The sequence below is a fragment of the Anabrus simplex genome, chromosome 1 (assembly GCF_040414725.1).
Source record: "Anabrus simplex isolate iqAnaSimp1 chromosome 1, ASM4041472v1, whole genome shotgun sequence".
NCBI lineage: Eukaryota > Metazoa > Arthropoda > Insecta > Orthoptera > Tettigoniidae > Anabrus > Anabrus simplex.
In genome coordinates, this window is record NC_090265.1 from 289,890,478 (window position 1) to 289,910,984 (window position 20,507).

At 36.1% G+C, this 20,507-nt stretch overlaps 2 protein-coding genes across 2 annotated transcripts in view; one reads left to right on the top strand and one right to left on the bottom strand.

Moving 5' to 3' along the window:
* Window positions 1–13,177, bottom strand: part of CycB (Cyclin B) — a 150,640-nt gene extending 137,463 nt beyond the window's left edge. Inside the window, exon 1 of the mRNA XM_067134788.2 lies at window positions 13,000–13,177. Within this exon, the coding sequence (XP_066990889.1) occupies window positions 13,000–13,029 (30 nt within the window). The 5' untranslated portion in view covers window positions 13,030–13,177. The remainder of the gene's footprint in view (window positions 1–12,999) is intronic.
* Window positions 13,178–13,641: 464 nt separating this feature from the next.
* LOC136864220 (ras GTPase-activating-like protein IQGAP1) overlaps window positions 13,642–20,507 on the top strand; it is a 565,781-nt gene continuing 558,915 nt past the window's right edge. Inside the window, exon 1 of the mRNA XM_068226153.1 lies at window positions 13,642–13,805. Coding sequence (XP_068082254.1) covers window positions 13,772–13,805 — 34 coding nt within the window. The 5' untranslated portion in view covers window positions 13,642–13,771. The remainder of the gene's footprint in view (window positions 13,806–20,507) is intronic.

The window sequence follows — 20,507 nt, forward strand, 5'->3', positions numbered from 1 at the left end:
TTGTCGTCGAGGCATGTTTGACGGGGAACACTTCACTGCACAGACTGCAAGTCAACTACGCTGCACCAGAGTCCGTATACTGGAATTGATTCCTCCGCAACCAATCACGTAGGGAGACCTATAGCAACAACCCAATGGGTCTGAAACTTTGATCGTTTACATACCTACATGGCATCGTTCCATATCTTGAAAATCAACACAAACGATCAATGCCTTCATAGTGTTGCAATTTCCATTTTCTTAAGTGTACAATGGCCAGCGGTGGCATCAAACAGAGTAAATAAGCATGCAAGGTCATAGAAATCCAGATTAGCAGGATAGCATAATACATAAAAACATTGGTAATTGTTAAGGCGGAAAAAAAAAAAAAAAATGGATAACTACTTTTTCGGCAATCCAAGTGTTCACACCTAACTCAGCCCAGATAATAAAAAGATCTTGCAATACATTAGAAAGAAGAGGAAATACAGATGTGGAAATGCATTAAGAAGCAGAGTTAGCCAAATTTGTGATATCCAGTAGCAGAGAAGAAGTAAGAACACGCTTTCCGACGAAAAATACAACTGGGTGAAGAGTAGAACATTTTACGCCTACGCAATCGCCACACGGAGAAGCGAAAAAGCAAAATTGAAGATCAACTATAAAATATCCTGTAGAAAGCAATGAATCTATACTGTTAATTACGAAGCTAGTTGAGAAGATAATCATATAAAAAATTATTGGCCGGATTAAATTATGGATTACTCTGAGCCGCCTGACCTAACCTAGGATGAGCTGAGAGCCAAGATGACAACAGCCGAGCCGCTGCCAGTCCCGAGATTAACTGGCAGTAATGATGCAGTCTGGTCCATCCCAACGCCGCTGAAGAAATGAGATAAGTTCCTTGTTATTTTAAGATATTTATGTAGTTTAGTAGAGTTAATTATGTTTCTTTTGAAAGTGTGAAATAATCTATGTGCCTGTTGTGATCAACGAAATCAACTATGACATGCCTAGCTCTTAATAAATTATTATATTTATAATATATTTGAAGAACCACCTTTCCAATACACAAATCCTTATGTTTAGGATGAAACCGTTAAATCACAAATTGGACATGTTTCGCTCAATCTTAGTGAGCATCATCAGCAATAGAAAACCTAAAACATTGGCAGGTCAGGGCCCTGATCCTGGTGTATACCACAAAAGAATGTCTAAAATACATTGGTAAAATGTATGAATTTAACACTTTAAAAATAATCAATAAGATTATTTATGTCTATTAAAACAAAAATTAATCATTCAAATTGTTTAAACTGTAAAACGGAATGGATGGCTTAAATGTTAAAAATAGTATATGGTAATTAGATGTTCTTAAAAATCGTTGTCCATCATATCTACGTCGATTGCACTAAACTGTTTATGATAAAACCAGTTTTTCATATCTGGGTGAGCTCTCATTATAAACTATGTTGCTGTTTTTTAAAAAATAAACATGATGAGAAATGCCAAAAATCACACATAATGGTTGAAAAACGAAGTCCACTGGTAACAAAACGTCATGTGTGTATTGTGTATTGGATTTGTGTATTGGAAAGGTGGTTCTTCAAATATAAATATAATAATTTATTACTCTGAACTCCAATGCGGTTGAAAAATGAGATTTATAAATTGTAATGTTACAGCCAACCAGGCAAACTCGAAGAATAGATTTCTTAATCTCAAGGTGAAGGTCAATAAAATATCTAGGGACATATTTCTAAAAGAATGTCTAAAGAATAATCTAATCCCAAAATTCTTAAGCTCACAAAGGAAAAATAATTTTTCTTCCAGTTTGCTGAATACTCAAAAGAAAGTAAATGACATTTGGTTGAAAAACGAAATCAAATTACACTACAAGAAAAAGGCATTTTTGAATGTACAACTCTATAATGCGCATTTAGAGATTTCTTCGAGCATACCTCCATTAGAATGGGACTCCTATTGTAAATTCGTTAATGAAAAAGTATCAGCTGCAATGAGCAATAAGCAATTAGTTTTGGAGAAAAAAACTAAAAATCTCAGATTCACAAACAATCCGTCAACTCTCACAGAATGAATAACTCGCATGCGCCCCAGTTAAACAACATTCCCTCCACGGTCAATCTATCTAATACCACGCTCTCCAGCAGTGAAATGGACCTCTTGAATAAAGGCATGAAATTCAACTGGCCCAACTCCAATAAGTCTGACGACCTCATTACCAATATTGCCGAGGCTGAGTCTAGTATTTTAAAACTCCCAATTGAACATCGAAATGACGTGAAATACGAAGTAAAGAAGAATCTCCCCTCTTTAGTTAAAGAATTGAATTCCAAATCAATATCAAACTTTAACAAACAGATAACCAAACTTAAATGTAAAATCAATAGCAACAATATCAGTCACAAAAGCAGACAAAGGTCCCACGACAGTACTAATGAATAAAGATGAATACATTAGTAAAACCGAAAACTTCTTTTCCGCTGAAACCTATAATATAGTGGAAAAAGACCCCACGTTAAAAATCCAAAGAGACCTTAAGAATCTGTTAAAGAAATCTTTTCTTTTACAAGAGTACGAACAACAAAAACTTACCATAATGAATCCTAAATTACCCACAGCCAGAGCTTTACCAAAAATACATAAACAAGGGATTCCAATGCGCCCCATTATAAATTGTAGAAATAGTCCCACATATAACATTTCAAAATTTTCGCATTGTTTCCTGTACAAGCATTATAAATTCAACAATAAAGCCTACATAAAGAATTCCCTGGATTTCTGCAACAAATTGTCCATATTCAAACTAACAGATAATCACGTTATGGTATCTTATGATATCACTAACATGTATTCGAACATACCCATATTTGATACAATTAATATCTTAAAATCTAACCTTATGAATCAAAACAATCTAAGCAGATACGAAATAGACAATTTTATTAATTTATTGAAATTTGCACTTAATAACTATTTCACATTTAATAATAAAATATATCATCAAAAAGGATTAGCAATGGGCACCCAATTTCCGGCATTCTTGCCAACATCTTTATGGACGAGATTTGTGGACGATACATTCATAATCATAGATAAACAATTGAATAATAGTGACAACGTACTCAGGATTCTTACCAACCTTAATCCTAGTATTCACTTTTTTCTAAAGAGGACGAGATCAACAACTCCTTAAACTTTCTAGACTTAACTTTGACTAGAGATAAAGATAAGTTCATTTACCAAATTTACAGGAAACCATCTGCCGCCCCTATTAACAATAAAAAACGAATCCTTGCACCCTCACTCCCATAAGCAAGCAACATTTTACAGCTTGATTCACAGGGCCATGAACATTCCCCTTTCTGAAGCTAATCGAGAAAAAGAAATATGTTTCATCAAAGAACTAGCCATGACAAATGGTTTTAAACCTGATATGATCACCAGAATCATAGGTAAAATTAGATTAAAGAGTTCAACTACGCTAATTCCCAAAAAAACAAAAAAATTTCGCTATTTTTACTTTTACCAACCCAGCTATTCACAAGTCACTAAACCATTAAATAAGCATAATATTAACGTTGCATACCGAACCTGTAACACCAACCGTAATATCTTTTTCAATTCCAATTCCCTCAATACAATTTACGACAAATTCTCAAACTCTGGAATATATAGACTTAAATGCACACAGTGCAATTTTTCTTATATAGGGCAAACTGGCCGCAGTTTTAGAATAAGGTATTTAGAACATTATAATGCCCTGAAACACAGAAAGCATTCCGCTATGAGTATTCATATGAGGGACACAGGGCATAATTTCAGTACTATCGATCAAGATAAGCAAATACTCAAAATACGTAAATAAAAGCAGTTTAATGACCGGTTATGAAAATGTTTACATTTCTTTGTACCAATACTTTAATAAAAATAGTAATTTAAATGAAGTCTCAGACATTAACAGCCCCATAATTGAGCAAATCCCCAAATTATTGCTAAATTCAGAATTAATGCTAATAATTTCAAGAAGATTTTTCATTATAAACATACTTTCAATCCTCCCGTAGCAACAGCAGCAATAGTAGCCACACCCACAACGCTTCCTACCACCGCATCCTCCCTATTGGCCGACAACTTGCGTAATGCCCCGCCTCCCTTCCCCTTACCGTCCCCACGACCACATTCGTACAACACACGCAGCAGTAAGCCAGTTACCATTAAACCTCAATAAACAACTAAGGGACCAGTTCACACATGGATAAGCGCTTTCTGTTATCTCCTTATAGTGCTACATTCCTTAAATTTCCAATAGATGACACTCATATCCCCCCCCCTCTTTTTTCTTTTACAGGATACATCCAATTTAATTTCACATACTAGATCAATAATTCTCCGTTAGGAGAACAATCAACACATTACTGCACAAAATAATGGCTGAAATTACAGCGCAAGGAATCCCATAAGGGCTAATTTACGCCGATCTACATGATGTTTTATTACTAATGGACTTCGTTTTTCAACCATTATGTGTGATTTTTGGAGTTTCTCATCATGTTTATTTAAAAAAAAAAAACAGCAACATAGTTAATAATAAGAGCTCACCCAGATATGAAAAACTGGTTTAATAATAAACAGTTTAGTGCAATCGACGTAGATATATTGGACAACGATTTTTAAGAACATCTAATTACCATATACAATTTTTAACATTTATGCCATCCATTCCGTTTTACATTTTAAACAATTTGAATGATTAATTTTTGTTTTAATAGACATAAATAATCTTATTGATTATTTTTAAAGTGTTAAATTCATACATTTTACTAATGTATCTTAGACATTCTTTTGTGGTATACACCAGGATCAGGGCCTTGACCTACCAATGTTTTAGGTTTTCTATTGCTGATGATGCTCACTAAGATTGAGCGAGACATGTCCAATTTGTGATTTAACGGTTTCATCCTAAACATAAGGATTTGTGTATTGGAAAGGTGGTTCTTCAAATATATTATAAATATAATTATTACTCTGAACTCCAATAGGTTGAAAAATGAGATTTATAACTTGTAATGCCTCGCTCTCACGATTAACATATGTGGTAGTCCATGTATAATGAAGTAAGAAGTGACCGTAGTATAAATGAAAGATTTGATAACGTAGAAGAGCATTGTGAGAACGGCTGTAGTTCCCAAATCATAGCCTAGGTTAATGTTGATGTCTGTAAAGAGTATCATAGAGGTTATACGTTGTATTAAATAAGACTGTTTATGTCAGACTAACGATATCAGATAGGATAAAGGTTATAAGCTATTAAGAAGAGATGGATACATGTTATTATGAAGGAAAATAGAAGCAAATGATACGCCGAGGGAAATATTTTGCAACGTTGAGTTGATGTTAAGAAGAAATATGATATGAAGTGCAATATTTTTAAGGTAGAATTGAATGAAGTGAAATATGGAATATGAAGTACGTCAAGAGGTATAAGTCGTCATAATTAAGAAGAAATGGAATACGTTAAGTAGTAATACAGGTCAAATAGGATCATAGTTATCCAAGAATATATCAGAAAGGTTACTGTCTTAGAGAATAGGGATCCCATCACAATTCCAACGTACTCAAGATGAAATATGAGTTAATATATTGGATTGTAGTCACCTGGTAACCTCAATACTGTAAATAAATAATGTTATACTACGTTATTATGATAATCACCTTGTACGGAGCTGTAATCTTCACGATGAACCAAATCAGAGTTGAGATCTACGAAATGACTTAGGCTAGTGGTATACTAGAGAATATGAGATGTAATGTAAGACATCTTAGGTTATTGAAAGTTTTAATGCTTCTTAACAGCACACAGGCAGTAAATGAGGTAGATGTGATATTTTAGTTTGTTAATGTTATGCATATATATTGAAAGTATGACATGTAGGTATAATATTGAAATTAAATATAGCAGATTTTTAGCAGCGTAATTTGAGCTGCACGTTACAAGGAACTTATCCCATTTTCCGAAGCATAAATAATAAAGTCCATGATGATATCCCGATTCAGATTAGATTGATAATTAAGAATGAATGTTAGTTGAAATCCAGTTCAGGAAGACTGTATATTCAGGCCTAATAACATTTATTGCTGCCAAACAGCCATACAGAAAGAGAAAATAATACATTTATATACACTGTACTCGCACACTTGCGCCTTGGATTGCACATTCTTTAATTGTTTTTGTTCTTTTGATGCAGAGTTCTACGTGGTAACGTTCACACATGTATGCACATAGTTTGCACTTACATGTCTGTCAGTTCATGGTATGATGTGTTGGTACAAATCAGATGGTGGAAATCATGTACTGCCAGTCCTGTGAACACGTGCCTCATCTCGAAGTTGGATGTTGTCCATGTCCAGTCTATCATGGCCCCAGTTCCAAAAAATTCTGAAGGAATGTCCTCTCTTTTTGTTGAGTGTTGCTAGGACATTTTCTGATGCTCTGGTGTTGGGTAGGGCCAGGTGTGTTCTGAAATCTTCAATGAGGAAGGATTCTGGAGCTAGGAGGTAGACGAGTCTTGATCCTGTCTTGGATACTCCGATCGCTCATTTTATGTATAGAGCCTTTAATCTTTCTAGAGAGGATAGGTTCTTTTCTGTGAGGTACGGCCATATTTCTATCCCATATGTTAGTATAGGCATGATTTTTTATCTAAATAGTGCCATCGCCATCTTTAGGCCGAGTGTTCTGATGTAGTTGATTTCGTGCATTGCCCGTACCACCTGTATTGCTTTCTGTTACATGCTTTGTAAAGCATTTGGCACTTGTTTGCAGAGTAATGCCAAGGTACTTGAAGTCGTTTACTATGGCTACTTTCTGCCTCTTTATGAAGATTTCTGCCATTGCTGGGATCTTTCCTCCTTGCCTAAATACCATCATTTTTGTATTTGATGTATTAATTTCAAACTTATGTTTGTAGCACCGTTCCTCCATATCATTTATCACGTTTTGTAGTTTCGTGATGTCACTTGATTCGATCACTATATCATCGGCATAGGTGTACGATACTACATCTTCCTTATGGGTTATTCTCATTTTTTCTGCTGCCAGGATGAAAATTAACGGGCTAATTGGGGTCACCCTGTAATATCCCGTTCATTTGAACTATCGGTTCTGAGATATTGTCAGAGATTCTTATTTTGTTCCATTGTATCGTTTTTATAGTTTTAGTCCACACTGTTTCTGTTGAGGGCTTCTTCCAGCTTCTGCGTCACAAGTTCCCGATTTATGAGGTCGAACGCTTTTGTGAAGTCTAAACACAACGTAAAACTTCTCTTTTTTCAAGGACTTTCCATATGTTATTGAGTAGTAATTGTATGGCGTTAACAGCTGATCTTCCTTTCCTGAATCCGAATTGATTTTCTGGTAGATTCTCATCTATTTCTTGTCTGACTCTCACCACTATTGTTTTTGTGAATATCTTGAACGGTATGTTCTCCATAGCGATGCCTCTGTATGCGTTTGTGTCACATGGGTCACCATTTCCTTTATAGAGTAGGCTACTTTAATAGTTGAATGTCTCCATCTCGCCGGTACTGAGGCCATCTCAATGCATTTATTGTATAAGTTTGTCCATGTAGGCAGTAGAAGATGAGCAGTGTCTTATGTACTCACTGTATATGTTGTCTGGTCCTGCAGCTTTGTTTTTCTTTGCGCTTGAGATGATGTTTTGGACTTCATTTGTTGTCAGCGGAGTCCATTCTGTTGGTGCTAGTATATTGGTACTTTGATAATTTTCTGGGATGTTTGTTATTCTTTGTTGAGTATATTGCTAAAGTGTGTCATCCATCTTCCATGTTTATATAGCGTGTCTGTTTGCTTCCTGGGACGTAGAGTGAGAAATGGGTATTTCTTTGCCTCTTCTACTTCTCTTTACCTTCTTCCTCCAAGTATATCGTTTTCTTTTACTGCGTGAGCGTTTTGTAGAGACTTCTCTTTCTGTTGTATATCTGATAGAGTGTAAGGTTCTTCTTGTTCGTTTTTAGTTCATGCAGGGCCTTCAGTACTTTTCTTGGCAGGTAGCATTCCTGGTCGAATGATTGTATATTTGAAGTTATATCATTTATAAGGCACTTACGTTGGATCATATGACTCGAAGTCACTGTAAATATCATAAGAAATATTTCTATTTTCAAGTAGGACGTGTTTAAAAGGGTACGCTATGCCGAGACATTACTTATGAGGTGTAAGAAAAGTAAAGAGTTTAAGTTGAATAACCATACACTGAAGATGACAGTAAGAAAGTTTTTTTTCCTTTCGCTCTTGGATTAATGTAGATCAGCTGATCAGCAATACGTACTTGTAGAATAACCATTTGGAAATATTTTTCTCTTCTGGTTTTAATGTTCACGTATTTCTATAGATATTTGTTAATAAATAATATTAGTTTAAGAACATCCCACGTGATTATTTATAAGTATCATAGCAGAATGAGGTATTATAGCCAAGATTTTCAATGCTGAATGCCATCACAGATGAGTCGGAAGGAGATACCCCACGAGGAGGTGAAAAAAAAAAAAAAAAAAAAAAAGCGCTAGGTTGAAAATGAGTAGCCGTGTCAACGCATCGAAGTTCTCTTCGGATCCCACGATAAAAAAAAAATTACATCGCAACTGCAAGAACTCCTGAAAAGCTGGTTGGGAAATACTTTTATGTAGACCTATCTGGACGAAAAAAGGGAGAATATGGTAAAAGAAACTTAAAGACTTTGTAAAGATAAACAACTAGTGATTGATGGTTTATGTGTAACTACAGTATGTTTACATTAGTTATTCTAGTAAAGTATGACTAATAAAATGCAAATAAATCTTCATTCTGTAATATGTTCTTTCATTTCAATAAAAAAAATTAAATAAATTAATTTAAAAAATTGAATTTTTCAGTTCGGATTAACCGGACTTTCGGATTAAAGGGACTCTTAGTGAATATACATTTTAACTACAGACATTTATACATACTAATGTGTGCTTGCAATGTGCGGGTCGGACACGAAATTATTCACCAATTTGTGCGACATCAGAGCTGCAGTAGGCCTACGCTACGGAGGCAGGACATCTCTTAACTATGAAAAAGAGATGTGCTGAATGACTGGCGCGTTTTCATTGCGCGGGTTGTACGGACAAAACTATTCACAAATTTGTGAGATGTCATCAGAGCTGCAGTAAGGCTTGTACCTGCTTCGAAACAATCTCTTCTCTGACCAATTACGTAGAGGATGGGGGTCTTGTATGCCAGATTTTTTTTTTCCATTTTCTTCGTCTCTAAAAGCCAAGAGGGGAAGGGGGGGGGGGTGTAATACATGAGTAAATATGTTAATACTTATTATATTCTTCTCAGAACTGGACATATTAAGCTCACTCCTCCATACTTCCTTAAAAAACCCACTTCAGCATGTGCATAGTCATCTATCTAATCTAATCTGGTACATTCTATTTGTGTTTCTCTCTAAATACTAAGTGGAAAGAAGAAGCAAAGTTCTATAATCTTCATTCTACTTCCTCCTTTTTCTCCCTCCCATGACCCTCTTTCACCCGTTTTTTCCAATCCTCTACTCTACATTTCCCTTTCCTTTCTCCAATGCAAGAGGATAACATACCAACAGGAACAGAGGTTGCGAACAGAGAGGAAGAATATGTTCCCGACAATAATGAATACTGCCTGATTTAGAAGAGTATTCATGCTATTAAAAAACACAGAACTGAGGCGTACACGAGCTTCAAGCACAAAGAATGCAGCAGTGCTCAGATCGACATTTGCCACCAGTGGATCAGCGTACAGTGAGAGTTGCAGTTCCCGACTTTGATCGCGGAAGACGATATGCAACGTTGATTTTGAAGAGCAGAATATCAGTTGGGCTACAAAGTACAGATTAGTCAATGTGATTATATTCCCACTGTTCGTGTATGGATGTGATAGCTGGACGCTGAAACAGGCAGAATAAAGGAAGATCGACATGATCGTGTTGATGCGGCGATTTAAACTGTAAATTAGCGGTGTTTTCAACCGCGCGCGCCCTGTGTCGTACCGAGTTTCCAACATTTATTTTACTGCTTATTCCTATATTTTCATTGTTTTCAGTTAGCGGATTGTACCTTGGACTTCAAAATGGATTAGAAAGAACAAGAAAGAATAAATACACTTCTTGAAAGTGTTGAAAAGACACATGGAACAAAGTACTAGCAAGACAGGACAGATTTCACCAGAGACTTTTTGAAGATGTTAGACAAAATTCTGCGGATGTTTCGGTAGACGAAGCAGACGATGTCACAGCCTCACCCTCATTGTCTTCCCAAATATACTGTTCGATAATTCCACAGGGAAAACACCACCATACAGTAAAGCAAGCACCTTGAGCACTGCTGTTGGCGAAGTATCATATGAATACTATGGACTGCAAAAATCACCAATAAGGCCATTTTAGAGCACATCAAGCTCTGTATGTCATTGGTTGGCAACATTACGAAGCTGAGACTAGCATACTTTGGTCAGATTATGTGATCAGATGCATTGGAAGAAGTAATCATGCTGGGAGTGATCAGCGGTACAAGATCGGGTCGACAGAGGACTCCTTGGTCAGACACCATTGTAACAGACGACCTTCACTCTGGAACAATTAAAGGAGGCAGTGTGGAACAGGACAACTAGGATCGTTAATTCATAGAATCGCCGATGGTCGGATTCGACTGAATGGATGACATCACACTCCAAAGACATCACGTTGCCTACTACCTTTATAGATGAGCTTTACACCTAGAATTTCATTTTGTCATCTTCAACTTTTTCGTAGCTTACAAATTCTTCTTTCACCAGAATGAATAATCTCCCCTCCTACCATTCCTACCTATCTACACGATACACTCCAGTTCTGTGAGAATTTCTACATCCATTATACAATTTCTCAGCAATGATTCATCTCCCATTACAATATCTGGCAAGTATATATATATCTATTAAATTACATAATTCTATGCCTTTCTTTACGATACTTCTACAGTTTAACACGAACATTTTTGTGTCATCTCTACTTTTCTTCCAGATCCCCATATCCTTATGTGGAAGGATATTTTCCTCAGTTCTTCGGATAATTATAGGTATAACATCAAAGGGGCCACTTAGGACTTGAGTTGATGCGACTATAGTTTAGTACAAGGTCTGACATTACTTTTGCAAATATTGGTAACCAGATAATAAAGCTCCTGGTTTAGATTGTATCCCAGCTGAACTACTGAAGCCCGTCCCTTTGGCAGCTATCACTGCTTTGTGCCAGATGTGGCAAACTACCACCTGGCCAAGTGGATGGAAAAGATAAATCTTTATTCCATTGCCCAAGAAAGGAGATGCCAGGTACTGCTCTAATTATTGTACTGTAGCTTTGATTCTACAAGCTAGTAAAATTCTTCTAAAACTCATACGAACATTTTGCACCCATCCTCTTCTATGCTACATCAGATATATTTGCATGCCAATTTTCTACTGCAATTGCTCGAGGATAGTACCATCATCAAGTAATATTTACAAACACGTTTCACACATCTAAAATTCAGTTTCTTTGAAGTGTTCGAATGAATTCTTGGCAAAAGTTCAGGATAGGTTACATTTTCCAGCACACGCATCTAGGCGCAATTGCACTATCATTTCTTTCTCTCTCGCTCACGTAGGGCTTGATTGTGCGGTTCTGAACTTCTGCCCTGAGGAAAATACCCTTACGCGTATGAATACTTCCCCCCCACCTCGATCGCAGCTCTCGTTCTGAACCTGGTGGGTAATGAGAGCTGCGTTTATAACATACGGCATCAAAGGGACTGCTTAGAACTTGAGTTAACTTGCAGTAGAATGAAGTGGAGCTGCATATTGGTATTTGTTAGAATCAGTTCTAACATGTAACTACAGCACTAGCTGGAGTTACAAGTCATACTGGTAACTGAAGAAGTTTCAGAAATTCATTTTAAATGTAGTCTGTTAATATTATATTCAAGACTACATATCAGCTAGCTGCAAAATCATTCTTTGTAGAAGACTTAAACATTCACTGCAACTGCCTACCCACATGACAAGAAAAAGAATTCCTCCAGAGATGAGACAGAAAGCCGGCAGAAAGTGACCTGGCATTCTTCCGAACAGTTGGTATGGTATATTGAAGTTGGACTGGACCAAACAAAGAAACGAGTGTTGCGAACAGGATGCCTATTCAAGACATCCACCACAAACTATGCACCTAACACGGTTGCTATGAACCATCTGTGCAAGTGTGTAATGTAACAGGTGGTCTGGACAATATTTTAGAGAATGCTTTATAGGAAAATCTTTATTGGACCATCAGTATTGTAAAACGGATGCACATTAGTGCACATTTCAGTGGTACCATGTTAGGAGTACTACGTAAAAACTAGGCAGTCAAATCACCGAGTGTACTTCCTTTATTATAATCAAACATCACCATTTAGACATAGATCAGTTAAAACGCACAAACATAGGTCTAATTAAGTATGAAGTGGACCCTTTCATTAGCTCCAATTAATACCATAGGTAACTTATTAAACTGGTTAGTCTGAGCAGGTCGTGCGAATGGGCAACATCAAATAACATGCGAATCACACACATGCGAAAAATTAAAACCGAGGGGGAAAAAGAAGTAACATTCTCCACTGTGCATAGAAGAAACGTTCCACCCCTAAAAAGTTCAACCAACATGCTGACAGGTTAAATACACATTTTTTACTGCTGCCGATTGAACTAAAGTTCCAATCTTTCTATTTAAATGACAAAAGTACTACAAAAAGCCCCCAGATTATCTCAATATATATACTCTACAAGTATCGTGCAAATCTAATAAAAGGTTTTATCAAGGATATATATCTCCGCAAGTAAATAAATATGAATAAAGAAAATGGATGGACTGTACTTGAACACATGTACATAAAGTTGACAGATAACCAATGGATACTTACAGCAATCGCCGCTCTTGTGCGAATATCCATTGCTGAACTATGGTCGAAATACACTTTAATTCGCTGCAGGAACGAGTTCTGACCAGAATAGTGTGAAATATGATAAGAACTGTGGCATACAAACAAATTCAGAAATGCATAAACGTTGTAGTTCCCATTTGAAATCAAATGACGACAATTGTCCTGGCCAATCGGTAGAGAGATAAATAACACCATTGGCTGATTGGTTGAGACTCCACTAACAAAGTCAAAACAATACTTAAAGGATATATAATTATTTTTCAAAAGTACCTTAGATTTTCTAATATGATTGTTTGCAATGAGGTTTATTTTTATTTTAAAATATTTTGAAAATAGTAAGAGAATCGGCGTAACACTCATACGCGCTTCTATGACTGAAGAGAATATGTATACTGCTCAATCAATAGACTGTTTATGGATTTACAGCAGATAACTATAATTTTATTCCACTTATAATCTGAAAATAAACACCCCTGATGTAAATACTAGCTTATTTTGATAGTCAAATATTACAGTTTTTGTGACGATTCTATGAGCCATTGCATGACAAATTTTGTTGGCACAACCGGCGGAAATAATGTTGGCACACATGTATATTTTGCCGCCGTTTTGATATAACTCAAAATCAAGAATATCGCAGTTGTTTAGAGCGAGAGTGAAATTTTGAAGTGAAAAAGTATGTGTCTGTCAATTTGATGGCGGACGGTGCGTACGAGAATTGAAATATATTCTGTGAATTATCCCTAGCACAATGGCACAACATTCACCGGATGTCGTATATGAGAGTGAGTATTGCAAATTGGTTTTCATTATGTTTGGGTTATTAGTAATGTTTTTTGCTTTACGTCCCGTAACTATATACATGTTTATGATTTTCGGAGGCACTGTGGGTTATTAGAAGAAGTTATCCTTTTATCAATTGACGAGATTTTTGTTCTCTTTCATGGTCATTAAGTACAGATATTGTATTTTAGACGAAGCTTCCGCGGTGTGTAGAACTACGGTATTTAGTTTATTTTCCGGTTTGAACAGTGTTTTCTGTACAAATACTACTGCAATATATTCGAAACGTCGGCAAACTGTACGTAATGTACAGAAAACAACAACCCGGTTCAACCCGGAAAATGAACTAAATAACATATGCTGTGTTATTACGTTTAATGAGAGTACTGCAGTTTTAATATCACGAAATTTGGCCACTTTGAAGGCATGCCAGTCGATCAGTCAGTATTTAGTGCTGTCGCTCAAGTGGCAGACTTCATATCTACTTCCCTAACCGCTACGTTATTTCATTTTATCAATATAAAATGCGCAAACATAATATGAATTATACTACTGTTCTTTACTGTATTCCATTAATGGTTTTGTTCTAGTGCACATGCTAAAATGGTAACGTTCACATATCCTGTAGCACAATTTGCATACACATTGCGGTGTTGGTTCATGATAACCTTGTCGTGTACATAAGATGTGGTGAAATCCATGAACAGCCAATCTGGTCACAGCGCTGCGAAAGTCTAGGTTAGCTTCCATTCAGTTAGATCAATCATTGCATCTGTACTGTAGAAATCCAACCAAATTTCATTTCTCTTTTGGATTCTATTCTTTAGTAGGGTAACTTCCTGAGGAGTAGATGGCAGGTGTAGTCTTAGTCTTGGGTCTTCTATAAGGAAACATTTGTTGGTGAGCTAGTAAGTCGATCTTGATAGGGTTGTCTTGGAGACACCCAAGACCCTTTTAAGAAATCTGGCTTTATCACCTTCAATAGTGGAAAGATCGGACACTGTTAGCTCTTCCCAGATAAGTTCTATGCCATACGCCAGCACTGGCAATATCTTCGTATAGAAAAGTTTCATGGCAGTTTGAAGAGCTGTCTTAGTCGGATCTTTTATATCGTAAATACCTCTAATGGTTGCAGCTGCTCTTTCTCTTATGTGAATTCGGAATGATGAACCAGTCAGTTGTAGGGAGATACCCGGGTGTCTGAAGGAATTTACTGCTTTTAGTTCGTTTGATCTATAGAAATTGTTTGTCATTTTCAGATATTCTTCCACCTTTCCTGAATACCATTTGAACAGTCTTGTTTTAATTTCAAATCATTTGATTTTCTTCAAGCCAGGAATGTAACCTGTTCAAAGTAGCCTATCTTGAAGAGCCTGTCTGTCATGGGAGCTGAATACAGTGTTGTCTGCATATAGATATATTGATACTGAATTTTGTTTCACAATGTCTCTTATGTCTGCTGTTGCCAGTATGAATAAGAGTATCGGACCACCTTGTAAGACACAGTTTGTTTGAACACTGGGTGATGCTGACATTATACCATCTCTAGTTTGAACATACTTCTTTTGGAGAAGACTTTTATTGAGGCTGTCATCAGGTTCTCATGTCCTATCTTGTTTTCCAACTTTGACTTTATGATTGACCTATCTAGTAAATCAAAGGCCTTTGTAAAATCAATGAAAATTGCATAGAATTTTCGAGATGGGAGTTTTATAGTGTCCTGTATATTTTCCAGTAAGAGGCGGACTGAATGTAATGTTCCTCTGCCTTTTCTAAAACCAAATTTTATTTTGGAAAGAAATTCTTCTGTTAAATTGGAGAGTCTTGTTAAGATTTTAGAGTGAAGTTTGTAAATGTTCTCTAAAGCTATACCTCGATACAAATTTAAATCTTCAATATTATTTCAGAATGGTCGATTCGAAAGGTAGTTTTTAAGGATAGTGAGCATACGTCTTATGAACGAACACTATTCCACAATTCTGCAACATCCAATAATTTGCAAACTGTATGCCAGATGCCACTTTATTTTGAGGTTGATGACCCAAAACATGGTTTACAGTATATTTAGCAACATTGCATGGCTCCACTACAGGTACACCATTCGTAGTCAAATTCCGATAATATCCTGTAGTTTTTTTTTTTTGAGACAGAAAAATGATATATTAAAAGCACACTGAATATACAGTTGGAGAGCAACTTTGTTTAAATAATATTATTTCCCCAGATACATAATATTTAGTTAGTTAGTTAGTTAGTTAGTTAGTTAGTTAGTTAGTTATTTAGTTAAGGCCACGGCCACTTCCCACTCCTAGCAGTTTCCTGTTCCATTGTTGCCATAAGACCTATCTGCGTCGGTGCGACACAAAGCCAATTGATATACTAACAATTTGTTTTCATCCACCTTTTCAATACAAATTACAGTTTGTGTTGCTAAATTGTAATGTTACAACACTAATTTACCGGGACATGTTTCGCCTTTATTCACAAGCATCATTAGCCTATACAATTGCCTCAAGGTTTGTCATATTTGGAGTAGAACCACAACAGACAATAGTCACAGTAACGCAATAAGGTCAACAAGATTCTGTAGCAGCAGACAAAGGGATGCTTCTTCCATTCTATAAATCGAAAGAAACATAATCAGATACTCAAAATTTGGATTGAAGCCCCCTTTTAACCATAACTTACATCACAACAATCAACTTCCAACGGAGAGTCTGGTCTCTACAAACAAGAATTAAATATGTCAATACTTCCTCTGATCAAATTGCCAAACTGCAGCAGCAAGCCTCATCAAATCTAGAAGCCATTTTCCAACGAACCCAAGACTTCAATTCTAGATTATCATCATGACTCCAATCACGCATGATGCAAAATTACAGTCTTTTTAAATAACATTATTTAGAGAGCACAATTCTTAACTAAAATTCTCAATACTGAAATGTTACTGTATTCTAGAAACCAACGCACTTCAGAAACTATGGCTCCTATATATTAACATCCAATATTTATATTTATGACTCAAATTTTAATGCCAAATTATAGTTGAATCAATTTTATTTTAACATTGCAAACACTTTTTAGCCAAATTTTCAAATTGTAAAAACTGTGTTTTGGATGTCAATGTGTTCTAGAATTAAGAGTTACTCCATTTTAACATAGCAAATCATATTGTCATATTTTTTAATGTGTATATTATTCTTATGTTTTAAATATTGTTATCACTGAAATTAGATTTACATTCAATGTAATGAAATTTGTAACAACAATCCAAATATGACAAACCTTGAGGCAATTGTATAGGCTGATGATGCTTGTGAATAAAAGCGAAACATGTCCCGGTAAATTAGTGTTGTAACATTACAACTTAGCAACACAAACTGTAATTTGTATTCAAAAGGTGGATCAAAACAACCAACAAATTGTTAGTATATCATAGCATAGTTCAATACGGGTCTAATAATGAGATCATTTACATGTAAAACAAAGCCAATTGTAAAAAAACTACCTTCCATTGCAGAGGTGTTCCCAAAATGAGCTGCCCTACATTGGGACGAGGACCTCCATTTTTGAGGTTGTGGCTGAAATGTGCTGCGTCACCTTGGGATGGGATTTGCCAATTGGTTTAAAAGGAATTAAGCTTGAAACTATGTGTACTCAACAGCACAAAATTTGGCCACTAGCTAAAACTGAAGAATCTGCCTCATAAGAGGGACACTAATCAGGTAGACTTGTACAGTACTGGGCATGAAACGGAGGCATGCTTAGTAGGCCTATGTGGCTTGTAAACATCATTGCGTTCAGATTTCTAGATCAACTCAAAACATACGTAGAACAGATGGTACAGGAGATAATTCTTAGAAGGTAAAGGAGCAGCTCACCTTTCGATACACCCATTGAAAAGGTAGCTCGTTACTAAGTGGAGGTTATGCGACCTGTTCTCACTTTGGGATGTAGTAGCTAAGTTCCTAGAGACGATGGGAAATAGGGTATAAATTGCCGTGGTTTGAATCCACCCTGTGCTTACTACTCTTTTTTTTTTTTTTTTTTTTAATCTCTAACTGGAACAACTTGTAAGCTGCCACTTTTTGGAATACTCTAACAATATTACTGGGGAGCAGTTATTGTATTTCCCTTATTTAGTTTCATTTCTGTGTATAGCAGTATGTGTGATTGTATTCTGTCTTTTAAGAGCGTTGAGAGAAGGCATATATTGTGAGAAAACCTCGATACTAACGTTTGTGTTATACATCAAAAGAAATGTCTCCATGTCTGGATTATTAGAAAAATATTTATTTCATTGAGTCCTTCATTTGCATAAAATAGTAATTTATTCAAATAATACAATGCTTAGATATTGCAGTTAACTGTTTCACCAGTAGATGGCTCTATGAAAGTTGTCTTTGCAGTTCTATGTTAGTCTGAAAGTTGGCTCTGTGAAATCAAGTCAGAACATCTTATTTTATTTTTATTTTATTTTGAAGTACCCATAGACTGAGGGGAAAACATTTGTTTATTCAAGTTTTAGCAGAGGTTAGATTGCAATCGCTGCTGCTTGGATAGGAATTGCAGCTTTTTTTAAATTACCAGATGCTAAGGTAATTCACAAAACTTCCGGTTTTCATATTCCATTAACAAAGTTGTTTCATGTATTAAACGGAACAGCTTGGAAGCACACATTTTGCAAAATTCAGCCATAATTATTGATGAAGCTTCGATGATTGCTGCATTAGCAGTAAATTGCATTGATCGCCTACTAAAGGACATTATGAGGTGTGAAAAAGAAATGGGTGGTAAGATAGTCATATTTAGGGGAGATTTTCGCCACGTTCCTCCTGTGGTACCCAAAGATAAAAGAGCTCAGGTAACTGAGTCATGTGTCCAGAATGCTCAGATATGGCCAAAAATTAAAATATTGCACTTGAAAGAAAGTTGCGTGCAAAGCCTTCCGAAAAGGAATTTGCGGCATGGCTACTATAATTAGGAAATAATTAACTAAAAGCGAATTGGGAATTGTTATAATAAGGGTTCCCAGTGACTTCAGAACTTAATGATTCATTGGTAAGTCACGTTTTTGGCAAATTTAGAGATATTAATTCTTCACCTTACTATGGCAGAGTAATTGTAAGTCCCTTCAATAATGACTGTAACAGCATAAATAAAACTTTCTTTACCTAATCCCTGGAAGTTTTAAAGAATACAACGTTGTCGATACTCCGTTGTCAGAAGGTGATGCGCCGACACAGATTTTGTAAGCAGCATACCAATAGAATAGCTTCACTCCATTATGCCATCTGGAATGATTCCGCATAGGCCTAAATTAAAATTGACAGTTCGTGTAATATGCTTACAAGAAATATGTACATGGTCTTTGGGTTTGGCAGTTAGATGTATGACAAAATTATAAAATAAGAAGTCATTACAGGTGCTTCCAAGTTTCAGATGATTTATCATCTAGGACTGATTTGGTGTCAACTGACAGTAACCTGCCATTCATATTTAAAAGAAGGTAATCCCCATTACGTCTTGCTTTCGCAATGACCATTAACAAAGCACAGGGTCAAAATTTTGGTGTCACTTTCATTTTTAGTCTTTGTTCGCAGTTATTGCTGCTATAGGCCATAGTATTATTTATTTTTATAACAAAGCACAAAATCAAAATTTTGATAAAAGAGGTATTTACTTATATCGGTACATCAGTTACTCTTTGTTCACAGCAATTGCTGCGATAGGCTACTAGTATTATTAATTTTTATTATTAGTTCAGAACATTTTAAGCAAGCCTCTGACCTATGTGAGTAACGGAGTCCCACTCCCATTTGACAGGCGAGGAATTACTTGGAAACGAATTGGCGAACGAAATGGAATTCGATGGAAGCTATAAATATTAATGGGGTTTATGGAAGAAAGTAAAACTGGCTGAGTCGGCAAAGAGGATGCATCTGGATGTGCTAGGAGTAAGTGATATTCGGGTAAAGGGAGATAACGAGGATGAGATAGGAGATTATAAAGTGTACTTGATGCGTGTTAAAAAGGGAAGGGCAGAGTCTGGGGTAGGGCTGTTCATCAGAAATACTATTCCATGCAACATAGTTTCTGTTATGCACGTAAACGAGTGAATGATGTGGGTAGATTTGAAAGTTGGAGGAATTAGGATGAGAATAGTCTCAGTGTATTCACCATGTGGGGTTTAGATGAGGATGAAATTGTCAAGTCATATGAAGCATTGAGTGACATTGTAGTCAGGGTCAACACCAACGATAGGATAGTGCTAATGGGCGATTGCAATGTGAGAGTTGGAAACAGAACTAAAGGATACGAAAGTGTGATTGGTAAATGTGGGGAAGATATGGAAGGGAATGGGAAGCGTTTGCTGGACTTCTGTGCTAGTATGGGTTTAGCAGTTATGAATACATCCTTCAAGCATAAGGCTAGTCACCGCTACCCATGAGAAGCTCGGGGTACCAGAAACATAAGACTAGACTATATCTTAACCAACTTCGAATTCAGAAAGTCTGTTAGGAATGTATGAGTTTTCCGGCGATTTTTCGATGATACAGACCACTATCTGATCTGTAGTGACCTAAGTATCTCTAGGCGTAAGATAGAGAAAGTTAAATCTTTCTGCAAACGAATAAGGGTAGAAAATCTCCAGGACGAGGAAATTAGACTGAAGTACATGGATATGATTGATGAGAATTTCT